Below are 25984 nucleotides of genomic sequence, written 5' to 3'. Positions count from 1 at the left end.
TTCTCTACCACTTTTACGAAACTGTTACCGATTGCGTAGACATTGATGTCAATGCACAAAACTAAATTATTCCATTCAAATTGCTCGAAAAGAACCTATAGAGAACTAGACAATTTACTACGATGTGCAGTCTATGAATAATAATCTTTTATGTCATCTAAACAGGTCACACAATTGAAAATCGTGAGCAATCCATTCGCGAAAGGCTTCCGCGACAACGAGACCAACGAAGAGTAAGTATTTATGATAGACAGTTCGAAATATTTTCCATTGTTATAACGAGCAGTAATGGAATAAAAAAAATTATAGTGTGGACCTATCTCATAAACGATCAATAAAATCAATTCGTCAAAACTGTTTACTACGCACCGTCAGTTTCCACAAACCGCCAAGTTTATTATCAAAACAAACCCGATCCGTAATTGGCCAATAAAGCGTGTTAATTGAAGCTCATTACCCCCGGCTCAAAAACTCATTTTTCTTCAGATCAGTATACGAGCGGCACGATAATAATATATTTTTGTTGCAGTTTTCCGTTTTTCCTCCGACTGGATAAGCATCCAGCCGTAGGTGTGAGGAAAATCTACCTTTCATTCAAGGTATCATTCTCACAAAATTCTGCATTTACAATGAGTTGACCTGCATACTCTGATGCGGTCGCGCCCGAGGAAGAGAGAGAGAGAGAGAGAGAAACCCATAAAATGTTACCCACTTGAAATGTGCGTCCATGATCACGTCTGTTTGACAGCGGCTGTCGCCATGTTTGTTTTTATGGGTGACTGACTCGATAAACATAATATTTCCGCGCAGTTCTCGCAGCAACTCATTAAGTCTGCGGATCACATCGCGTACGATTCAGGCTCTATAATTTACCTCTGCTCTGCCTCCGTAGTTGCTTGTTTTGATGTAAGAATGCGCTACGGGGACTCAGATGCATTCTCCGGGGAATGCCGTAAATTACATGAAAATTTTCCCCAACCGACAGAACAAGCAGTTTTTTTCCCTACAGAGTTTCCACTTCCATCTCTTCCGTTTCGAACGTCGAAATGGGAGGCGTATTTTAATATCTTTATGTTATTTAGGCAATTTATTATACTCTGTTTCCGACAACTTCAGCCTTTTGGAAAATATAACGCATGAGATAATATCACGACGGTGTGGTAAAGTTAAGATGAATGAATGGTTTTTTGAATTTATTATTCTAATAAATTAAAACGATCCATACTGGATTTGAGCTTTCTAATTCATCACTGCCTTTCATAATTTGAAATAAATTAGTGTCAGCTTCGAAGTATTTTTCTAGTAAGAACCACATATGTGTTGAATAATAAATATAGAAGACTGCAAAATTTTATTCCGATATAAAGAAAATGGAGTGCATTTTTTATGGAACTCACTGAATAATTTTCAGACTTTTGGCATTAATCATCATTATTACTAGCACGATGCTTTCGTTGTTGGTATTAATATTGTTATATTGTCTTTCTGGTCAATGCTAATTGCAAGTCAACTAAATTAGCTGTTTTCAAGTTACGGTCTACTGATTCCTGAGAAACCGCGAATTGAAATATGCTTCAGTAAAAGCAAAATCAACAAAACCCAAGTTATTTTGTCCTTACTTCCAAATATCTCGAGAATGGCTACTTCTAGGATAAAGGTCATTAGGAGATTTATTTTTTTAGTTTTGAACACAGAGAACAGACATCCAAGCTAGTACAAATTTTTCAAAAAAGCTGTTTGAAGCATACAAGTAAAAATCTGTTAAATATCACCCTTGCCGGGAAGAAATGATTTGCAAACCAATAACAATTTTTTTTATAAAAATCCTAACATCTTAATGGTCGAAATTAGCACTATTTAATTTGAAATAAGAGTTAAAATATCAAAAATCATAACAAAGTCTGCATGAGAAAATTGCAAGAAAATATAAAATTCTGTCATAGTAATATCAAAGCAAGAACAAAATATTTATAGAAGACGAATTTATCAGCATTCAGAATAGAAAAATATCACACGCATTTCTGTTACCTAATTCTGATGCAGTTTATTCAATAGCATTTTATTTGAAGACAGAACTACTGGATCAATTCGACCGTCCCACGACAAAAGGGCATAACTGCAAATGACAGTTTCTCTTTGTTGACTTTTTCTTTCACGACTTACCGAACTGATTTTATATTTGAAGATTTACTCTTCGCAAAACTTTCAAGGTAAAACTACAAGCTTTCGTTTTATATTGGAAACTTTAGAGAATTTGCAATCATGGCTCAGAAAAGAGAATGTGAACAAAGACAGGATCTCATTTGCAGTTAGGCTCTTTTGTTGTGGGACTATCGAATTAAACTTGATGAAATTGGAAAAACTCATCAATAACGAAGTAGGATGTAATAACAAATAAATAGCTAAATAGATATTGTACAATGTCTTGATTCCTTCGATGAAAATATCAACTATTGCTATGACATCACAGAAACATCAAGACAAGATATGATGGTAAAGTTTGTAATTGATTTGATCTTTGTTCGTTATTTACATCTACCCGAGTTGCGCACGACTTTGCATGCATGAATTACCATTGTATGAAAGCTCGAACGCAAGAGCCCATAAAGGATTACTGAGCTGATCGAAACGCCTCTATAGGAGAATTGCTACTTGGTGATTGCTTTTTCTCTCTCTGTGTTTTGAGTATGCAGCAACAAATTTCTTGCCAGATACTTACTTTTCAACCGATTGTGGAAAGTGATTTTTTTTTTCAGCACAATCTTCCACACCATACAGCTTCAAAAGGGAGGTTGAAATCCTATACAACAAATCCTCAACATATTGTAAAATTCACATTCATGTCATTTTTCCATTTTAAAACCCCCAATATTTTAATTTCGAAATAGTTCATGAAACCCCGTTGACGTCATGTTGATAAGCACCATCTTGAAAATAAAGAAGTTACAGCTAACAAACCTAAACACCAAAATCTTCGACTCTTTTTGATCAACCAAAATATGATTCTACAACTTAAGAGTTCTAAATTTGCCCTTAGTAGCCTTTCTCCGATAAATTTAAAGGCTTAAATTTAATTTAAGTACTAAGATTTTTGTTGAATGCGTAAACTTTAGATAATTGTGCATTTATTTACAATAGCTGACTTCGAACATCTCCTTAGATACCTTTTTTGTACAAGTAACGGTTTTTGAGTGAAGTCAATTTATTTATTTCAAGTACATGCAAAAGTACATCCGATCTTTTTAAAAGTGGATCAAATTTGTTTCCCCGACCATGCAAAACAAAATGATTTGCTATGATCAGGACATGTGCCAAGTATAATCCAAATCGTGAAATCTGATGACTTGTTATCTGTTTTTGGAAGTGTTCTGATTCACTACCTATTTTTTTACAATCAAGTCAAAGTTTTAGATTCAGTTACCGCCCATTATGAACTTTAGAAAAGAGTAATTGGTAGTTTACCTAACATTTGGACGTTACACAATTTTTGTTTTCTATCTAATTTTGGGTAGCTCATAGAAAAGGTCGACAATGAACGATTTCTTCTCGAAAAAACCTGTTTTAATCCACCTAGTGGTGTAATGATGCCTTTCTCATGTATAATATTGTGGTATTCTATTCAAAATTTTTCTCCTCGATTTTTGAAAGAAACCAATGGATTGCTTGTTCATTAACTAGTATAACATACAGAATGAAACAGTACTTTGCTCGCGTAGGTCATCCTTAAGAAAACGAAGTGGGTTCACTATTATATGCACCTCCGACACCGGAACCCGAGAACCGGTATAATCGAAGTCGATTCGTACGGCCACCAACTAACATGACGTACAAACTCTACTAGTTTTTATTCACATTTTGAAGATTTTATACAATTTTGCCATCGCACTCTAAACGACGATTTAGATATTTGTTGTATCCGAAAATATGCAGTAATTTTTGGTAGGACCACAAGACCTATCATTTGACCCTAAGATTGGGAATAAAAGTTTTAAGCCAGTTTACAATATTTTTTGCGTTTTTTGTTCCGCCGGTTTAAGTGACGGTGTACACTATTGAACACACTTTACCCTATAACTCCGAAACCGGAAGTCGGATCCGGATGAAACTCAGAAATTCCGTATGGTACCGTTAGATCTTTTATTTGAATTTAAGTTTGTGGAAATCACACACACACACACAACCTTTCTATATGAGAAAGGCATAACTCGATTTTCAGTGGTCGTTTGACTAAACGTGGGGGAGACCGGGACTAAGTCGGACTTTTTTAAGGAAATTGAAAAAAGCAACTAGGTTGTTATCTAAATTGTTGTATAGATTCAATCTACAGCTACAATTCGCAACTTGTGGTTTAGCAATATATTCATTAGTTTTTGTAAGAAGTCGCGATGAAGTAACCAACCTTAAAAATTTCAGAAACATTATGGGGTGAAACCGGACATTTCTTGGAAATTTAAAAAACCACACATTACACCTAGGTTTTTTCTCATCTAAGGAGTGTATCGGAAATAAGCTATCCACAAACTTTTCTTTCAAATTATGATAAAAAAACGACATTTTACTCAAACTAAAAATTGATCCTTTATTGTACGAGGTTAAACTTGAGCATAGTGAAAACCGGATAAAATTTAAGTTATTCCTTCACGAATTTTCGAGCTTTTTTTGAACTCCTGCATGCTGCCTTACCAGTCTTCTTGAAGACCTCCTTCACGATTGTCCAGTAACGTTCGATGGGTCGAAGCTGAGTGCAATTTGGTGGATTAATATTTTTCTCAACGAAATTTATACCCTTCTCCGCAAGCCAATTGAGAGTGGTTTTGGCATAGTGAGTCGACGCTAAACCCACCAAAACAGTGGAGGTGTACTATGCTTCTTAAATAAAGGCAACAATCTCTTCTAGAGACACTCAGATCGATAGATTCCTGCATTTATAGTTCCGGTAGTGTGAAATATAGTTGACTTCAAACCACAGGAACATATTGCTTGCCATACCGACCGAATTTCTCCACTTGAATTGACCTGTCCGCATCGCTCACATCCTCTGTACATCCATCGACGACAGTACAGTATTGTGGACCTGGAAGGGTTTTTCAGTCCTCCTTTACATAAGCCTCATCGTCCATCAAAACGCATGCATCCGGACACTGCAAAAGACGCGAATACTATTTCCGGGCCCTTGTGGCTGCTCGCTTCTTCTGTTCTACACTTTGTTACTAGATTTTCTGCTTCTTGTAGGTCTTCAGGTGATTTCGCCTCTTGATACGCTGGATCATTCCGACACTCGTTCCTGCTTTTTTGGTCAAATCACGTATTGACATTGATTTGTTCTTCATGGTTAGAGATACCACTTTCTGGTCCTGTTTCGAGTTGTAAGAACCGGGTTTTCTGCCTCTTTATCCAAAGAGTAGTGTTTCCCAAACTTATTAATGATGGTTTTAACACTGGCATGATGAATTCCAAACCACTTCGCCAATTTTCGCATAGTAATACCCTTCTCACTTAGCCATGTGTCCAAAACCTTAATTTTCACTTCCTTTTCAATACGCGTCAATTTGAAAACTCTGAATTTCAACCGCACAAACAAGTAAACAAACAAAACGCGCCGCACACTGTGACCTGAGCATAAAAAACCAACACAAATACATGCATACAACACAAATGTATGTGGGTAGCTTATTTTAGTTACACTCCTTATCTAACATATACAGTTGTGTAGCTTCATCATTTAGTTACAATTCCCAATTTGTGACTTTGAAAAGCAAGCATTAGTTTTTTACCAAGTCACCATGTAATGATCAACCCATTTGGGGCTAAACTGGACTTTAAAGTTTCACACAAAAATGAAGAACGAATACGGTAGGGTGTTAAAATTTAAGAATGAGCGCAAAACAAATGAAATTCTTTCAACAATCCGTACACCTTTTGACACGAACACGATTGACGCAAAACTCAATTGACTCACCGTCATGCAGCTAACTGACGTCTGTTTGTCACATAAAAGCGCATTTACAAAGTCAATACATGGATCGAAATAATTGCTGGTTTAGCGAATATTGAAGCTGTCCGGTTTATTCCCGTCTTTGGGCTAACCCCGGTCTCTCCTACGTTCAGGGGATGTTTAGAGCGAAATGTGGCACCGGGAAATGAAAAAAAAACAGGTCGGGTAGCACTTGCAATTAGGATTTTTTTTTGCGAGATTATTGAAAACAAACAAGAAGGACAAACAAGACAAAACAGGGTAAAAGAATACATGCAATAAAAATTTCTTCGAGATAACAGATGTTGAATACAAGTAATTTTTCGGATAAAAACGTGTTTAATCCACCTAGCACATGCCACAAAAACGCACACGTACACCTTTTTTATTAATTCGCATGTGTTTTTTGCATGAATATTCTTCGGTGTTTCAGTTTTCATGACATTATAATAATGAGCGTCGTTTTAAGCGTCAATTTGAGATTTTATTCACTCATTACTCTGTAATGTCGAAACTGCAAATCGGATCGAATTTGAATCTAAAAGTGTAACAATCGATTAAACATTCCATGATATGTCGAAGTAATTTCCACTTTAGAGTTTAGAGTAATTTAAGGTACTTCCAGAGCTGGTATGGCCATATGACGAATAAATTTGCAATATTTTCGAGTCCAACTTTAAAGCTTTTCTGGATTGTCATCTTCTATATCGCTTTGAATTTTCAAAATTCATAATCCTACAATTCCAGAATCGGAAGTCAGAATTGGATAAAATCGGATTTATTTTAATTTGAACTTTTGTTTCTGAAATTCGATTTGGTTTCTTTTGAGAAAACGATTGAGCTTTGAGAAACGATTCGATACTGGAACCGAAATTCGAAATTCGGTGTAGCCGAAGTCAGACAAATTCACCTGAGTAGCTGTATAGTTTACATTTGTTTCAAAATGTTTGAATATCAATGTAGACATCTTTGAGGAATCATAGTGCGTATTAAATTTTTGGGTGCCTTCCGAAACGAAAACTGAATACAATCAAAAATGAAATAAGTTTATTTGGTTATCGACTATCTAAATCTGCTAATCCGATAAACCTGATTAATGTATGTGAAAAAGACATTTATATACTAATCACCTTGTATCTCCGAAACCGGAAGTTGGATCTGACTGAAAAACAAGATGTTTTATGGAATCTTAAAACTATTCATTTGAATCTTAATAATTCTTAGATTTCATTTGAATCTTAGATTATGCCCGGGTTGGCGGTTCAATGCATAGGACGCTGGTCTTACAAGCCAGTTGTCGTATGTTCGAGTCCCGACCTGGAAGGATTCTTAGTGTCAGTAGGATCCATAGTACTAGCCATGCAATGATTCTGTACACTAAGAATCGGCTGCGAAGTCTGTTGAAACAGAAAGGCCAAATTCCACAAAAGGAATGTAATGCCAAGACTTTTTTTTGAATCTTAGATCGGTTCAGCCATCTACGAGAAAAATGAGCTACACAATTTCAATTTCGTTTTACATATCACCCTGTAGCTCCGGAACCAGAAGTCGGATCCAAACATAATTCAGGAACCTTGTTTAGGATCATACGACTTTTCAAATGAATCTGAGTTTGTAGAAAAAGGTTGAGTCAGCTTCGAAAAAAATTGAGTGAAATTATTGGTCACACACGCATTTGCTGATCTCGACTGATTCGAATGGTATATTCGTGTTATGTTCTTGCAACAAGTAGTTTTAAACAATATAATTATGGAATCAGTTTCAACTCGAAAATTCTGCCATCATCTGGTTTACATATGCCATATTCGAAAGATTTTGTTGCCAAAAACGAACCGTGCTAAAATCGGTCTGAGCAAAATATCATGCTGTACACAGTCTTTTGGGTACTTAGAAACAAATGTATGTAACAGTATAAAAATCGTGTTCTATGTTGCATTTCTTTGCCAGACAGCCCTCAAAACTTCTATTACTGGAATAGGGAAAAAAGTCGCTTACACAAAAATTTCAATATCTCCGTTAAAAATGGACGGATTTTTACAATCTATGGCTTGTTGGATAGGTTTTACCGTGCGGAATCTAAGTCTGAAAATATATTCTGTTTTTAAGGTCAATTGTGACAGATACTGTCAAAAAACATACATTGACATAAAACTTCGTATAACTCAAAAAGTAAACGTCCGATCTCAAAACCATTCAATAGCGTTCAGGGTGAAGGGAAGACTTTTCATTTGCGACTAGTTTGATCAAAATCGGTCCAGCCATCTATGAGATGCCGACCTTCTAGTTGACAACACACATACAGACACACACACACGGACATTTGCTCAGTTCGTCGAGCTGAATCGATTGGTATATGACATTCGGCCCTCCGGGCCTCGGAAAATTTTTGTAAAGTTTGAGCGAATTCTATACCTATTTTTTATATTTATAAAAAAAGGTAAAAGATCAGATTGTATATAAAGTATATAATATTGTTGTATAATTGGAAGAAGAGGGAGGTACAATCAGAGCACCTAAAGTAAACGATTTGGATAAGGAGAATAATGTAGCCAACCTCTTGTTGATAACATTTCGTGGATATTGGACGGGCTACAATAGGCGGTAGATACATACACATACATGCCACAAAAACGCACAAGTACACATCTAAGTTTCTAAACTGTATCCGTAAAAGATTGGTTTGCACAATAATCAAATATAATGTGAAAGTTAAATGCTTGGAAACTTGAGATATATGAGGAAACCGTACGCTTATAAAAGTCCATTCGCACTATGTCGGGACGACCGATCCGGGACGTTTTTTTCCTCTTTGGCGATGACTGAGCTGCCAGCGTGTGCATGTATTGGAATGCCGGATTCGGCATAAAATCCATTTGGTTGCCACCGATATTCCTCGCCGAGATTTTCCCGGTGCCGACGGTGCGAAAAACTCGGCGAGATTTTATGCCGGATCCGGCATTCCAATACATGCACACGCTGGCAGCTCAGTCATCGCCGAAGAGGAAAAAAAATATTCCGGCCGTCCCGGAATAGTGCGAATAGACTTTTAATCATCATTTCATTATTTTGTCCCGGGTTGGCGGTTCAATGTATAGGACGCTGGTCTTACAAGTCAGTTGTCGTATGTTCGAGCCCCGATCTGAAAGGATTCTTAGTGTCAGTTGGATCCATAGTACTAGCCATGCAATGATTCTGTACACTAAGAATCGGCTGCGAAGTCTGTTGAAACAGAAAGGCCAAATTCCACAAAAGGAATGTAATGCCCAAGACTTTGCTTTTTCATCATTTATCTCATATACTGAAATCAAGAATCGAAGTGAGATCTGCGATCTCTATTCAAAGTAAAAGGTAATAGAAAGTGACTTCAACTTTTTGCATCACTATGCCAGAAGTTTTGTAGATTTGTTATACCATTTTTGCTATCATATTGCTTCCCAAATAGATCCAAAATGCAGATATTGGACCCGATTACTTTGCGATCAGTAAAACAATGTGAAACCCGAATATTGAGAGAACTATTTAAGCATATACAACAGTTACGATTATTTTCAGCAAAATAGGACGAAACTTTTATAAATTGACAATTCTCACGACCAAACCGTTTTCCATGAACCACACGAAACATCTGTAGCTCTTTCGGGGGTGTCCATACTTAGCCGCAATACAGAACTAGCCTTTGGGCGCAAACAAAAAGACATGTGCAGAAGATCGGAGAGAAGTAAAAAAAAATCGATCCTCAAGATGTGCATAAATAAACGATCGTTGTGTTTGATTTATCGTTTGTTTACGTTTAACGCTGTGGCTCTGCTGCTTCTAAAAGTCATATTTAGAGCAGTTTTTTTTTGCCTTCGCTCCGCCAACTGCAATATAGTTCAAAATTCACTTTTTTTTTGTTTTTATGCGCTGAAACCAGATGAATCAAATCATAACTTACGAATTGTTTAGGGAGGTGTTGTTCGGCCGGTGTTTTCATTGATGGTTCGAATAGCGTCATTCACAGATTTTGTTTGTTTGTTTGTTTATTTATTTCAGAAGGTGGGCAGATTTCCGAAAAAGAAATGGAACGAATCATGCGTGAAAGAATGTGACTGTTCATGGGACGACTAGGGAAAAAACGATAAGTGAGCTATTACACCGTGGTTCAAGCTATTAATGTATCATTACATGCTGAAAAACACGGTCGACCTGGAAAGGTTATCGGAAATTAACGTTTCTTCGTTATACAATTGAACTATTTTTATGAGGACTCGAAATCTAGTTCAATATTAGGATATGTTAAACAGTTAAACAGTAAATGATAATGTGAAACTGTTTGTATAAGAATGATCGATTTTCGCATAATTATTTCTTCTTTGAGCTGCAAAGGGATTTAAAGAACTAAGATAACAAAAACGAGTATCGTGCATACTGACAATAATCAATATGAGTACTACTATAAGTGTTTATACTAAATTCCAAGTAATAAATGTTAACTTGTAACACAATGCTTCTGATACGAGCATCGCAAAACAAACGACGAAAAGTTGAACTCCCAATCAAATGCCATAACCCCGGCGGATCAATAATCCCAGCGAACAGTTTTGTAGCACCGTTATCAATAGTAGCTAGGTAGAAAAGACATGCAGATGTAATTGCATTTTCATCATAAAAAAATGGCCAAATATTTCACTGCCGGCACCTGATCGGTGTTTTGGTACACCGTTATCACCTGAAACGGATGATTACGGTCGCGCATAAAAACGCGTTCGCAAACAGAATCCAGCATCAGTCTCCACGATGCGATCGTTCACGGCTCTAGTTCTGGCAGCAACCCTGGCGATTGTGTCCGGTGCCTTCGTACCGAACACCAGCCAGGTCAAGTACGCCGACAAGCAATGGCTCCACAAGCAGGAAGATTTGCTGCTACTGTTCCGTCATCTTTACCAGAAGGACTGGAATCCTCAGCTGGTTGCCTATGCGAAACATTTCGAGCTGAAGAGCAGCCTCCATCTGTACAATGACGTTGATGCCGCGAAGGAATTCTGGACCTACTACGAGCACGGATTGCTTCCCAAAGGAGAGGTGTTCTCGATTTTTGACGAAGTGCATCGCGAGCAGGCAATCGCTTTGTTCCATTTGTTTTATTATGCCAAAGATTGGGATACGTTCTACAAAACAGCGGCCTGGGCTCGATACTACGTTAATGAAGGTATGTTTGTGTACGCTTTATCTGTGGCTGTTACGCACCGCTCGGACATGGCCGGATTCATTCTGCCAGCTCCGTACGAAATTTATCCGTACTATTTCGTAAACACCGAAGTTGTTCAGAAAGCACAACAACTCAAAATGCAGGGATACCACGGAATGAAGAAGGTTGGCGATGTGTACACAGGTGTCATCACAAGCAACTACACCGGATGGTATTTGCATACCAATTCCGAGCAGAAGATTTCATACTTCACCGAAGATATTGGCCTTAATACCTACTACTACTATTTCCACATTGACTATCCATTCTGGCTGGGCGGTAAGGAATTTGGTCTTCACAAGGATCGTCGTGGAGAGCTGTACCTGTATGAACATCAGCAAATTCTGGCTCGTTATTATCTAGAACGTTTATCGAACAACCTTGGACACATTCCGGAATTTTCGTGGTATTGGCCCGTGAAAACTGGTTTCTATCCAGATCTGCACTATTATAATGGCCTCACGTTCCCGAATCGTGACAATTACCATGTCGTCAATCAGCAAACCTACTATCACGACATTCAGCTGATCGATGACTATGAACGCCGTATCCGTGAAGTGATCGACCGGGGCTTCCTAATCATGCCCGATGGAAAGACAGTGAATTTCACCCAACCCGGAGCCATCGATGACCTAGGAAACCTGATTCAAAGTAACCCCGATAGCTACGATACTCGGTTCTACAAGTACCTTAGCATGTTCTCCCGCATCATCATGGGTGTTGCTATCGAGCCTGTTGAACCACACCAAGTCATTCCGAGCGTTTTGGAACACTTCGAAACATCCTTACGAGATCCGGTGTTCTACCAAATTTACAAACGCATTATTCACTACTACTATCAATTTAAGGATCATCTGTCACCGTACACCTACAAGGAGCTGTACTTCCCGGGTGTTAAGATCGATGATGTCTTTGTCGATAAATTGGTAACATATTTTGACAAGTTCGATATTGACGTGACTAACGCCATCGATATTGAGCCAGAGCCCTATGAAGAAGGAAAGTATACCGGTTTCGGAGAGATCGAATACAAGCCAGACCCGGTTGTGATAAAAGCACGCACAATTCGCCTCAATCACAAACCATTCTCATTCAAAATGAGCGTTACCTCCGAAAAATCCGTGAAAGCTGTTGTTCGTGTATTCATTGGACCAAAATACGATGAGTTTGGATCGACGTACCGTCTGAACGAGAACCGAGAAAACTTTTACGAATTAGATTACTTCGTGTACGATTTGGTGGCCGGCAAAAACGTCATCACTCGCAACTCGCTGAGCTTCAATGGTTATGTGAAAGATCGAACCTCTTTCTATGACCTCTACAAACGAGTCATGGTGGGCTACACTACCGACGAAAAGTTCCCATTGGACATGTCCGAAGCTCACTGTGGCTTCCCGAGCCGTTTGATGTTACCGAAGGGCACGAAGGGTGGAATGACGTTCCAACTGTTCTTCATCATCTCACCATACTATGAACCGACTGTCCGGCAGTACACTGGCTTCGATCCGGTAGTGTCTTGTGGAGTTGGTTCCGGTGCCCGCTACTTTGATAAATTACCATTCGGTTACCCGCTTGATCGCAAGATTGATGAAACGTATTTCCACGTGCCGAATACATTCTTCGAGGATGTGGTTATCTTCCACAAGAAGGAGGGTGATATCAATACAATGGTGTAAAAAGAATCACTGACCACTTTCAGACATTAAGTCTACGAAACTAGGTTTCCCACATCATGCCGATCTGGGGAATCTAGATTTGTCCATACTAAATGTGATACTGTTTGTAATAAAAAAGATGATCGAATGAAAAGAAAAACATGGTTTTATGGGATGCTTTCATACGGTGGGTTGCACTTTCGGTTTCATGTGCGGTTTGGTCCAATTATGGAATCCGGTTTGTTTATGTGAGAAGGCAATGTTGATAGCTGCTCGGTTGGGCACCTTCACGCAGGATTAGACGATCGCGCATTATTATGCCTGCAAGTGGTGAATGTGGATGTTTATTTATGTTTCCAATTAAAGATTTGGAGTGTTTTTGAAGTTCGCTTGGAACTGTAGAAATGGTGAGAAGCTCACAGAATGGATATCATCAGCCGTGTTGAATTCGGTGGATCATCATTACCGCTACGATCCTAGGTTGTGTAATCACACGTACAACAGTAAACATTTTTAATGCGTCTTACTTTGTGTGTGTGTTTTTGTTTCATTTCAGTCAAAAAATTCAAATATCAGTTTTAATGGAATTACAAAACGTTTTGTTTTTTGTTCAACATTATTTCAATTCCAACTAGCTCGATTCTTCCGGATAAAATTAATAAATTTCCGGTTGTTTAAAGCAACAAAACGATTAGTTGACCATTAATCAAGACAAATTGTTGTTCCAAACCGAGATATCGCAGATTCGAAACAATATGTAATGCATGATTGTTCCAAACAAATGTTGGTTGTTTAAAAAAACATTGATTGAATGAAACCAGAATTGGTATTGTCACTATATCAACAAAAAATAATTCTACAATATTTTTTCTGCTGTGTTTACACCCCCAGAGGGAGTACCGAGGAGCCCTGGCCCTCCCGAAATCAGAAACAGAAACAAAACAAAATATTTGAACCGAAGCGAACAGTGTCAAAACTAATTAAATTGGAAGTCAAACCCGGGACAAAATGAACGACAATAATAATAATAATAATAAGCAAAATTGTACTGGATGACCGGAAAGAGGAAGTACCAGAGCTTGGCATAGTTAGGCTAGATTTTGCACATACTTATTGAGGGCTAAAAAATTAACGTAAGCGCACTTCGAGTACATGTTTGGCTGGATCCATTACTATTCGTTAAATAACAGAATGATTACCCGACAATAGACTTAAGTCGTACTTCGAGGATCAATGGGTCGAAAAATATCATGATGCCGGTTTTCTTAGATTATCATAGTATACTTTTGGAGGACTACCTCAACGCAAGTATTAGCGTGCATTAATGGAGCGATTAAAGACCAAACTCGCTGAGATCGTTACATGTTGCATATAAGCATTAGGGTGGGACAAACATTGATTCCTGCTCCACCAAACTGTTCGTGTTACTATTGGGTCCCATAAGCACTATGCAAAATTTTGGCTCGATCGGAGAAACTATATTTTCGCGCCAGAGGTTTATATTTTATATGGGATTTAGTATGAAGAAATTCCTTTTTACAATTATACAATGTAATACAATAATAATGGGATTTAGTATGGAGAGATTCACCTTTAACAAAAAAATCGGCTGGAGAACCTATACTGTAAAAAGCAATGCATATGATATTTGTGTAGGAAATTTAATGAGGAAGAAAACTTCAGAAGACCGCAAAATAATTCGACGTTTGTAGAAAAAGTCATTAAAGGAAAACCGGCACAAGGTCCGAACAATGTCTCATTCCTTAATATATCTAGCACCACTAGATATATATATATATATATATATATATATATATATATATATATATATATATATATATATATATATATATATATATATATATATATATATATATATATAATAATACTAGATATATATAATAATAATATGATGTGACTTCCTTTAATTGTGCTATAACGGTTGATCCGAGTTGTTTGATGTCTCCAAGATAGTTACTCCGCAGAGTTTAAAGATTATTTTTAAGTAACAAACCATGATCCAAATCTGTAAATTAGGGGACGGGCATAGCGTGATGGGTAAGTCGATACTTTTCACGCAGCCCGCCTGGGTTCGATTCCCAACCCCGCACATAGGGTCAGAAAGTTTTTCTGGTCCGAAGAGGCGAATGACCTTAAGGTTAAAACCTCTATAATCAAAAAAAAAAAAAATCTGTAAAGACACAAAAAAGTCATGTAAATTATGGTTTTGTTTGTATAAAATAGTACCGTCTATATCTTCTAAATTATAGGAGATAGGGAATTCATATCTTTGGCAAAGTTCTTGGATTTAAGTTTATCAAAAATATTGTAGAAGATTCCAAAAACCTATTTCTTCAAATTAAAAAGTTAGAATTTTTTGTGTCTTTAGAGTGAGTTTTGGAACATGGCTTGTCACATAAAAAAAATCTTTATACTAAGCTGAGTACCGAATGTGAAGACATCAAACCACTCAGATCAACCGTTGTAGTATAATAAAGAAAAGCAAAATCATATTACCACCACGAACAGCAGTGGTGCTAGATATATTAAGGAATGAGCCATTGTTCGGAACTTGTGTTGGTTTTCCTTTAATAACTTTTTCTACGAATGTCGAATTGTTTTGACGACTTCGAAGTTTTTTCTCCTCGATAAACTTCCTACTAAAATATCATATGCACTGATTTTTATAGTTCATAGATTAATCTCCAGCCGATTTTTTTGTTAAAAGTGAATTTCTCCATACTAAATCCCATACAAATTTTGAACCTCGGGCGCGAAAATATAGTTTCACCGATCAAGCTAAAATTTTGCATAGTGCTTATGGGACCCAAAAGGAATACGAAAAGTTTGGTGGAGTTGAAATCAATATTTTGTCCCAGCCTAGTGAAGTTTGGTGAGAATTAGAAAATAAAATTATTTTAAAAGTGTATTGAAGAGACGTTTATTTTATATTAACTTATTGTGTTCAACTTATTTTCAGTGTATATTTCTTAGTATACTGAGATCTCTTTTTATGCGGGGGATACATACCGCGCAAAAATAAACGCGTAATTTCGGAAATCCGCGTAAAAACCGCAAAACTTAAGAATTTTTTTTTGATGCCAAATATCTTAGAAATGCAAGTTCAGATCTGGTGCAATTCGAAAAAAAAATTTTGTCTCAAAATCTACTTTGGGAATTTGAGACCGCTTAACTATACGGAAATCCGCGTAGCAAAAACCGCAATCTTAAACAAAAATTGTTCATGCGAAATGACTAAGAAATGCATCAAACGTGCGAATTCGATGCCAAATGTCTTAGAAGTGCATGAAAAGTCGAGATCTGGTGTAAACAAAATAAATTGACTTAAAAATTTCGGGATAACACCAGGTCTCGACGTTTCATGCGTTTCTAACAAAACAAGAAAACCGCGTAACTTCGGACATCCGCGTAAAAGAAGCCGCGTAACAAACTGATCAAAAGAATCGCGTAAAAAAGACCTAAGTGTGCAGTGAAACGAATCAACTTAGAACTAAGCTTGATTTTCCTATCTCTGATGATCGATGATAAAGAAACCAAATATTTTTGCGGTTTGTATCGTGTTCCTACACAGAAAAAAATAATGAAATTTACACGACATGTAATTCAATGATACTTTGAAATAGACATCCATTGAATTAAAAATTTGATTCAAAACCATCATCGATGTAAAAGTAAATTAGAATGCCTTGATTTTTCAAGCAGCATCTTTTAATTTACGCTTAGTTTTGCTTTTAGAGTATATTGAAAAGTAAAGATCTGAGGAGTAACTTTATATTTAATTTCTCGCTCCAAATATGTGCATGAAAATTGATGTATATATTTTTATCTATGTAGTAGCTGATTTATGACAGATATAATCTATGCCACTCTGAATTATTTCATCAAACTAGTTTTGTGTGTGAGTGTTTATCGGATTACAGTTTCATTCATAATAAAATTTTGAAGTACATTTATGACACGTTTGTTCTAGGATATAGGATTTATTCCCTTCCTTAAGTGTTATTCGCATTGAGGAAAATTCTATAACCGTAATTTTTATGTTCTATCGTAACATTTACTTACTTTACTTTACTTTAATGGTGCACATCCCGTCTTCGGAATATGACCGAACGAATTGTAGATTTCCAGGATACTCGATCTTGAGCCGCCGTTTTTCAGTCACTCTGTACTCCCGCTGCGCGTGCATCCTCTTCGATTGCGCACAGCCAACGAGTGCGAGGTCTACCCCGCAGACGACGACCGACCTCTCCCAGGTTCTCTGCTGAACATCACGTAGGCCATTCTCTCTTCCGGCATTCTTGCTACATGTCCAGCCCACTGTAGTCAGCCGTGTTTTATAAGCCTTCCAATGTTCGTATCTTTGTATACTTGGTACAGCTCATGGTTCATGCATCTGCACCATTCTCCATTCTCTTCTTTGCCGCCGAGTACTGAGCGCAGGATATTTCTCTCAAAGACGCCGAGTACTCGAACATCTGTTTCCTTCAACGACCATGCTTCGTGGCCGTATACGACAACAAATAGTATCAACGACTTGTATAGAGCAAGTTTGGTGCGTGCGTGCAAGCTACGAGACTTCAGCTGGTTACGAAGCCCGTAGAAAGCCCTATTAGCAACTGCAACACGCCCTTTTACCTAGCGGCTAATATCATTATCGCATGTCACTAGTGTTCCAAGATATATGAACTCGTCAACAACCCCGTATTGTACCCCATCTATCTCCATGTACTTAGTCTTGCTAGAATTTACCGTAACATTTACTGACATCAAATAAAAAATAGAAATGGTGGGAATCAAATATCAAATGACTTTCATAACTAATTTTCGGAATACCTACACTATTTTCTACGTAACGAAGTTGATTTGTACAGACAGTTTATTCATTGCGAAATCAGGGAATTTTCATAAAAAATATGTTTATCATAAAGCTGATTTTATAACTTTCTTGAACTTTCAATCATTTCGAAATAGATTTCACACAGGCTATATTCTTCATTTTGCTTTATAATCGTCTGAAAAACGGTCCACTTGGCTGGAATATGATCTATGCTAGATGGTATGCTATTCTTTTATAAAATTTTTTTATTCAGGCCAATATACGTACAAACTTTACTTGGCCGATTGAGCCATGTTTTTATTAGATAACATATATCTCTTATTATTGGATCTCGTTGTCACCATTTTTCTAGGGGGAGAGGTGCTTCCATTTCTATCCTGCGAGGATTGAGGGGCACTTTGTTTGAGGATCGTCTCGCCATCCATTGCCGCAGCGGTGGTATTGTTGTTGGTTTCCGATTTCTCTTCGTTTTCCTTGTAATTCGCAGTTTTGGGCTCGTTGCTAGTTGCTGTAGATGCACCTTGTTGTACATTGATTGCGGCCGAGATTTTTTCAAAACAACGAACGAAAGATGACCGTTGTACGGAAATCAGGGTTGTGTCATGATGTTCGTGTGATACCATCGTGATTCAGAGTGACAGACATATGATTTCATGGTGTACAGTGATTCCGATATCACAAGTCTGTCATAGGCAAAAGACGCTGGAAAGTGACTTTTTATATAGTGATTTATGAGTTAATGCAACCCTTATGCTTATAAGAGATATTCTGCAGGCAGAAGAAATGAATCTTGACCTAAAAAATTATATTGATACATTAGAGAATAATTACAAAATTTTTTTGTGAAATGCACATTTTTCACTTGTATCTGCTCATCACCTGCTCTCCTCACTTTCTCCAACTTCCATTGAATTTGCATTTCGCATTCTCCCTATCAATTGTATTATTATTCTCAGAATTTTGTCAAACAAATTGTTCTCAATCGTTCGCTAAAAATGACCAACAAAATCAAATCTGAGTTTTTGTGAGTTTATTCCAGGGGGGTTACATACAATCTACACCGCTGAAACGTGTCATAAAAACACAGTGTTTCAAATAGCCAATAAGTGAATACAATAATTGGCACTTGTTACATAAGCTTATTGTAACATTTCAACAGTTACTGCTGTAGATTCTGAATAATGAATGGTGTTTTAATTCTCTTTCAGCTCTCAGGAGAGGATTCCTTCAATGAATGATCGAATGAAAGGTGACCGGGTCACAAATTATAAAAGTAAGTTCCATTTTTTTATCGGTAAATGTTATCCAAGCTCATAGGAAAGGCATGTCACTCTTTAAAATTTTGCATTTTTAATACGTATAAGAGAACAGACACGCTGTTAGAAGTGTCCTCTGCTGCTGCTATTTTTCACAGTTGCTACAGTCAGTGGGCCGTGTCACTGCAGAAGATAATAAATTTTATGTTATACCGCGTTGTTGACAGACCGTAATCCGTTTAATGTGGCAAGGATTTTATTTAGTGCTTTCTCGAGTATTTTTTATCTTTTTTTTCTGTGCTTCAGTGATGAAAACATAAAACCGTTGTTCTCACTCCTTCACCTACTATTCTAAAGTTATTCATTTCTGTATGTCTCCTATCCTCTAACAATACTTTGTACAAGTGGCATTAATTTTTAAATCGAGAAAACTCCTACCGCCTTTGCGCCGCCATGTGGTCGGTCTAACGCACGCGATTTACTTTTACTGTCAGTTAATGGGTAATAAAAGTGCAACATCTTTTGCCATCTTTTTACTTCTAGAAGAAAGTGAAATAGCAAATTCTGCTCCGATGACATCAACGTCAGTAGCAGCGATGACAGGCTCGTCGATTTCCCCCAATTCCACCGGTAGTAACGGAGGCACTACTATGGTGAATAGCTCCAGCAGTCTCAGTGGTTCCAGCATGTTCCAGTCGTCTTTGGTGAACCCCTCAACGGGTCTATCGCCGTACAGCATCAGTCCGCACAGTAATTCAGCCATGTTGGGACAACCGTACGGAACTGAACCGAGTGGATTTGGTCCTATCTATCATCATCACCATCACCATCATCACGGCCACAGCTCACTCTCGACACATCACGGATCGTACATGAGCTCATTCGATAAGTATGATAAATACAAAATGGCATCGACAACTCCACCGCACCATGCGAATCACTCGGTGGCAACCACCGCGGCGTACGGTGGTCATTATCAGGGATTCTATGGTACACCAAATCCTAGTCATCATCAACTGATGAGACAGAACAATAGCTGTATAGATTATGTTCAAAGATGAGAACTTTCATTCTGAAAGATCGCTGTAAATAGGTTTAATATTTTTGATAGTATTTTACGTAAATGCTATGTGCTGGTTCTTGTTGAACTATTAAAACACCAAACAAAACCATTGAATCCAAAGAAGCAAGTGCCATAAAATAGTTTTATGTATAATTTATTTTTTCCTAACTTATATCTGTCACTAGAAATCATAAACCGTATGGTGTAATCATAATCGCGCTGTTATTATTCACGATCCGAAATCCTGTATGTAGTGTGTAGGAAAGTTTAGTTTATAGGTTCGTTCACTTATTTCATTATATCTCCGAAAATGTCAGTCAATTGACCTTCAAATTTGATCAATCGCTTATCTTCGGAACCAAAAGCGTCAGCCATTTGAAGTGCGAACTTGGTCAATGAATCAATAGTAGCTTTCAAACGCGTCTATCCAAAGTTCTTTCTAGCAATTATAAATTCTTTCTATAGGGAAAGGCAACGAAGAAATAATGAAAACATTTTCATCTAAAGAAAAACTAAATGTTCGAAGAAAATTACACGCAGAAAAGTCATACCCTTTTGTATCAAATGTTATATTATTCGTTTCAGACATAACGTTTTTCGAACATTCTATTTTTGGTTAAGTTAGATCGACACAAAATATTGAGTTCAAATAGTTGTTTAAATAATATAGTAATCAATTACATTTAAACAAAATTAAGGAGTGTATCGAAAATAAGCTATCCACATACATTTGTGTTGTACGCATGTATTTGTGTTGGTTTTTTTATGCTCAGATCACCGCATGCTGTGCATTTGGCTGTCTGCTTTCGTTTGTTTACTTGTTTGTGCGGTTGAAATTCTGCGTTTTCAAAATGTCGCGTATTGAAAAGGAAGTGAAAATTATGGTTCTGGACACATGGCTAAGTGAGAAGGGTATTACTATGCGAAAATTGGCGAAGCGGTTTGGAATTCATCATGCCAGTGTAAAAATTATAATTAATAAGTTTGGGGAACACTATTCTTTGGATGAGCTACCAGGAAGAGGCAGAAAACCCGGTTCTTCCAACCCGAAACTGGACCAGAAAGTGGTATCTCTAATCATGAAGAACAAATCAATGTCAATACGTGATTTGGCCGAAAAAACCGGAACGAGTGTCGGAATGATCCAGCGTATCAAGAGGCGAAATCACCTGAAGACCTACAAGAAGCAGAAAATCTCGAAACAAAGTGTAGAACAGAAGAAGCGAACAGCAACAAGGGCCCGAAAATTGTATTCGCGTGTTTTGCAGTGTCCGGATGCATGCGTTTTGATGGACGATGAGACTTATGTAAAGGAGAACTCAAAAACCCTTCCAGGTCCACAATACTTTACTGTCGTCGTTGGAGAGGATGTGAGCGATGCGAACAGGTCGATTCAAGTGGAGAAATTCGGTCGAAAGGTACTGGTAAATAATACAATAAATTGTTGTTTTAACTCAGTACCAGGTTGATATCACAAAATATTTTACTGGATGTAGCAGATATACATGCCATGTCAACTCCAGAGCTTTATTGTTGCATGACACAAAACAACTAAAACAGTATTTTTCTAAACAAAGTTAGAAGCATGTTGTAAACAAAAGTTAGAGCTTTCTTCATACCATGACGGGTTGAAAGAATGAATTGAGTGACTAGTGACTAACCAAACCAAGTCGCATTATTACGGACAATGTGACATAACAAGTGGATCAGTTGATGATGTTGCCAACAACATTTTCGTCTTTTTTTTTTTTCATAAATACGTTTATTTCTTAAGGCAGTTTACATAAGTTTTTCTTCGCCGTAGCATCACTTTTACATAATATTCTTATCCTAATTTAATTCTAACATAGTCACAACGTTTTGCATTTATTAAAACATATTCTCTTATTACTTAAATATCATCTTAGGTAACTCGTCATTAATTATGAAATCTACTCGGAAATATTATTTGAACCAAACGATTAACTTCTATAAATTATAAAATAAGCTGTTATTTTCAGACATTTTGTTAATAATTTCATAAACTGTTTCGAGTTTGTTTGTATCATTACATTATTTTTATTCTAATTTAGCTATTGGTTGAACTCATGGACGCAGCTGGGATCAGAACTAAGTCTTGAAAGGGGCCTTTATTAAATTGAAACTCCAGTTTTCTTTATGAAATGATAAATAAGTTTCATGTATGAAAGGTCACGACAAGCAAGAATGTCTCGAACTGGGATATTGGATAGTCTACCTTGGGTACGCAAAGAATTTATTAGTTGAGATCTGACATCACGATACTCCACGCATGTCCAAACGACATGATCAATATCTCGATAACCTTCGCCACAAGCACAATGATTAGTCTCGGAGAGCCCAATTCGAAGGAGATGTGCATCTAACGTGTAGTGATTGGACATGAGTCTGGACATCACACGAATGAAATCTCTACTCACATCCAGTCCCCTGAACCATGCCTTTGTCGATATTTTCGGAATAATTGAGTGCATCCACCGACCCAGATCATCTTTATCCCAAGAAGCTTGCCAGCTGGCAAGTGTTCTTTGGCGAGACGAGCTATAGAATTCGTTGAAAGCAATTGGTCTCTCATAAATTTCACCCTCAATAGCACCACGTTTGGCTAAAATATCGGCTCTTTCATTGCCAGGAATGGAGCAATGAGCCGGGACCCAGACTATAGTGATTAGATAATTATTGTTCAATATGTCGTTCAGGCACTGTTTTATTTTGTCCAGGAAAAACGGTTCAGTCTTGCCAGACATGTTTGAGCGAATGGCTTCAATTGCACTCAGACTATCTGTGAAGAGGAAATAATGGTTTGGAATTAATGTGACGATTACACTCAAACTATAATGAACTGCTGCTAGCTCTGCTATATAAACAGATGCAGGTTCTTGAAGCCTAAATGAGGCCGAAACATTATTGTTGAACATACCAAACCCTGTCGCTTCTTCAATTCGCGATCCGTCCGTGTAAAACATTTTCTCAGAGTCAATATGCCGTAGATGATCCGGGATTCCACGCACTTCGCGCTGCATGGATGTATCGAAAAATAAAGTTGAGTCAGGGACATTTAGGAGGCTGACACGGATAGGAATATATCTTGAAGGGTTGATTTCCTGTGACATATGGTTAAAATATACTGTCATGAATTTTGTTTGAGATCGAAGCTCGACTAGTCGTTCGAAATTATTAATTACCATGGGATTCAGCACCTCACATCTTATTAGCAGGCGTGATGAAAGCTCCCAAAATCGATCTTTTAATGGAAAAACTCCCGCCAGAACTTCAAGACTCATTGTATGTGTCGAATGCATGCACCCTAAAGCAATTCGCAAACAACGATACTGAATTCGCTCCAGTTTGATAATATGAGAGTTTGCAGCGGAACGAAAGCAAACGCATCCATATTCCATCACTGAAAGTATCGTTGTCTGATACAATTTTATTAGATCTTCCGGATGAGCACCCCACCAAGATCCTGTTATTGTTCGAAGAAAATTTACTCTTTGTTGGCATTTTGTTATCAGAAACCTAATGTGTCCTCCCCACGTGCATTTGGAATCAAACCACACCCCAAGGTATTTGAAAGTCAAAACCTGTTGGATCATTCTTCCCATCATATGAAGCTGAAGCTGCGCGGGATCATGCTTTCTTGAAAAGACGACCAGCTCTGTTTTTTCCGCAGAGAATTCGATACCAAGATGAACAGCCCAATCGGACAAGTTATCTAAGGTATCTTGCAATGGTTTATGCAGATCAATAGCTTTGGGTCCAGTAACTGAAACCACGCCATCATCTGCCAATTGTCTTAGTGTACATGGGGTTACTAGACAGCTGTCAATGTCATTTACGTAAAAATTATAGAGGAGCGGACTGAGGCATGAGCCTTGCGGGAGACCCATGTAACTATTTCTGAGTGTTGCCAAATCGCCATGTGAAAAATGCATGTGTTTCTCTGACAAAAGGTTGTGCAAATAATTATTTATAACCGCTGGGAGTCCATTTTGGTGAAGCTTGTCTGAAAGAACATCAATGGAAACTGAATCAAATGCTCCTTTAATGTCTAAAAATACAGATGCCATTTGTTGCTTTTGAGCGAAGGCAATTTGGATGTCAGACGAAAGTAATGCAAGGCAATCATTCGTCCCTTTATTTCTACGGAAGCCAAACTGAGTATCTGACAACAAACCGTTCGTCTCGACCCAAGTGTCGAGACGTCGTAGAATAATTTTTTCGAACAATTTTCTGATGCAGGACAACATCGCAATGGGTCTATATGAGTTGTGATTGGAAGCTGGTTTCCCCGGTTTTTGAATGGCGATAACTTTCACTTGTCTCCAGTCAGGTGGAACAATATTTTGCTCAAGAAACTTGTTGAACAATTCCAACAAACGTCTTTTTGCGAGGTTGGGCAGATTCTTCACCAAGTTGAATTTAATTCTGTCCAACCCTGGAGCGTTATTGTTACAAGACAAGAGTGCTATAGAAAATTCCATCATTGAAAATGGGTTATTAATAAAACCATTATTTGGAGGAGATTCCCGTATAATGCTCTGCGTAGGAACAGAATCTGGGCAAACTTTCCTAGCAAAGTCAAATATCCATCGGTTCGAGTATTCATCACTCTCATTGCCCACGTTACGATTCCTCATTCGTCTGGCCGTGTTCCAAAGAGTGCTCATTGAGGTATCTCTTGACAAACCTTCGACAAAATGTCTCCAATAGCTACATTTTTTGGCTCGAAGTATGCTCTTGTACTTGGTTTCTAAAACCATAAGTTTTTCAAAATTCTGAGGAGTTCCTCCTCCCCGTTTTAGAAACGTCTTGCAAGCATTTTGTTTTGCGAGTTTAGCCTCTGAGCACTCTTTGTCCCACCAGGGGTTGGGAGGCCTTCTGTTAGTCGTTGGCCCAGGAAAGCGTTTAGTTTGGGATTGTTCTGCTGCCTCCAGAATCGAACAAATGAGGAAGTCATATTCTTCAAGTGGAGGGAGCTCTTCCATTGAATTCAAAATACTAGAGATACTACTTTGGTATTTAATCCAGTCGATATTTTTTGTCAAATCATATGGAATACTAGCGGAAGTAGCAATGCAATTGCTACTGCTAATTGAGATGATGATTGGTAAATGATCGCTACCGTGTAAATCAGGCAGTATTTTCCAGGTGCAATCTAGTCGAATTGATGTTGAGCAAAGAGATAGATCTAATGCACTTGGGCGTGCCGGAGGTCTTGGGATCCGTGTCATGCTACCCATATTTAATACCGTCATGCTAAAATTGTCACAAATGTTTTGTATTAAAGATGATCTGCTATCATTGTAAACGGAACCCCACATAATACCGTGCGAATTTAAATCCCCCAGAATCAATCGTGGTGCAGGAAGGGCTTCAACCATTTCATTAAGCTGTTGCTGTCCAACTTGTGCTTTTGGAGGAATATAAACCGAAGCTATGCAAATATCTTTGCCTTTAATGTTTATTTGGCAAGCAACAACTTCTATACTAGAAGTTGAAGGGATGTTTAATCTATAAAAGGAATAGCATTTCTTAATTCCCAAAAGCACTCCACCATACGGAGAGTCTCTATCGAGACGTATAATGTTAAAATCATTAAAATTTAAAGCTATGTTTGAAGTAAGCCATGTTTCGCATAAAGCAAATACATCACATTTTTGACTATGCAATAATATTTTAAATGAATCAAGTTTTGGCATGATGCTTCGACAATTCCACTGCAGGACAGTGATTGTATCATTTGCGACGGGTGATAAATTATCCATCAAAAGATACAAAACCTGAGACAATTGGCCATTGAGCTGATAACTGCTTCAAAAAGGTTCTAGCTATTGGAAGGAATGCCATTATGAGGGTCTTTAAGGGTTCAGATATATTGAATGCTGAGAAAATCCATTCAACAATTTCCGAAAACTTCAGTAATCCTGTTG

The 25984-nt window shown here is 37.7% G+C and overlaps 2 protein-coding genes across 2 annotated transcripts in view; both read left to right on the top strand.

Annotated features, from left to right (window-relative positions):
• LOC131428094 (T-box transcription factor TBX10) overlaps positions 1-20160 on the top strand; it is a 78895-nt gene extending 58735 nt beyond the window's left edge. Inside the window, exons 5-7 of the mRNA XM_058591756.1 lie at positions 166-233; positions 18923-18987; positions 19514-20160. Of these exons, the coding sequence (XP_058447739.1) occupies positions 166-233; positions 18923-18987; positions 19514-20031 (651 nt within the window). The 3' untranslated portion in view covers positions 20032-20160. The remainder of the gene's footprint in view (positions 1-165; positions 234-18922; positions 18988-19513) is intronic.
• On the top strand, positions 10712-13016 carry LOC131428093 (hexamerin-1.1-like). The gene has a single exon (XM_058591755.1). The coding sequence runs from the start codon at positions 10751-10753 to the stop codon at positions 12875-12877; it is 2127 nt and encodes a 708-aa protein (XP_058447738.1). The 5' UTR covers positions 10712-10750; the 3' UTR covers positions 12878-13016.
• Positions 20161-25984: the final 5824 nt, after the last annotated feature.

Source organism: Malaya genurostris, chromosome 2, assembly GCF_030247185.1.
Source record: "Malaya genurostris strain Urasoe2022 chromosome 2, Malgen_1.1, whole genome shotgun sequence".
In the NCBI taxonomy this organism is placed as follows: domain Eukaryota; kingdom Metazoa; phylum Arthropoda; class Insecta; order Diptera; family Culicidae; genus Malaya; species Malaya genurostris.
This window is presented reverse-complemented; position numbering and strand designations above follow the sequence as displayed.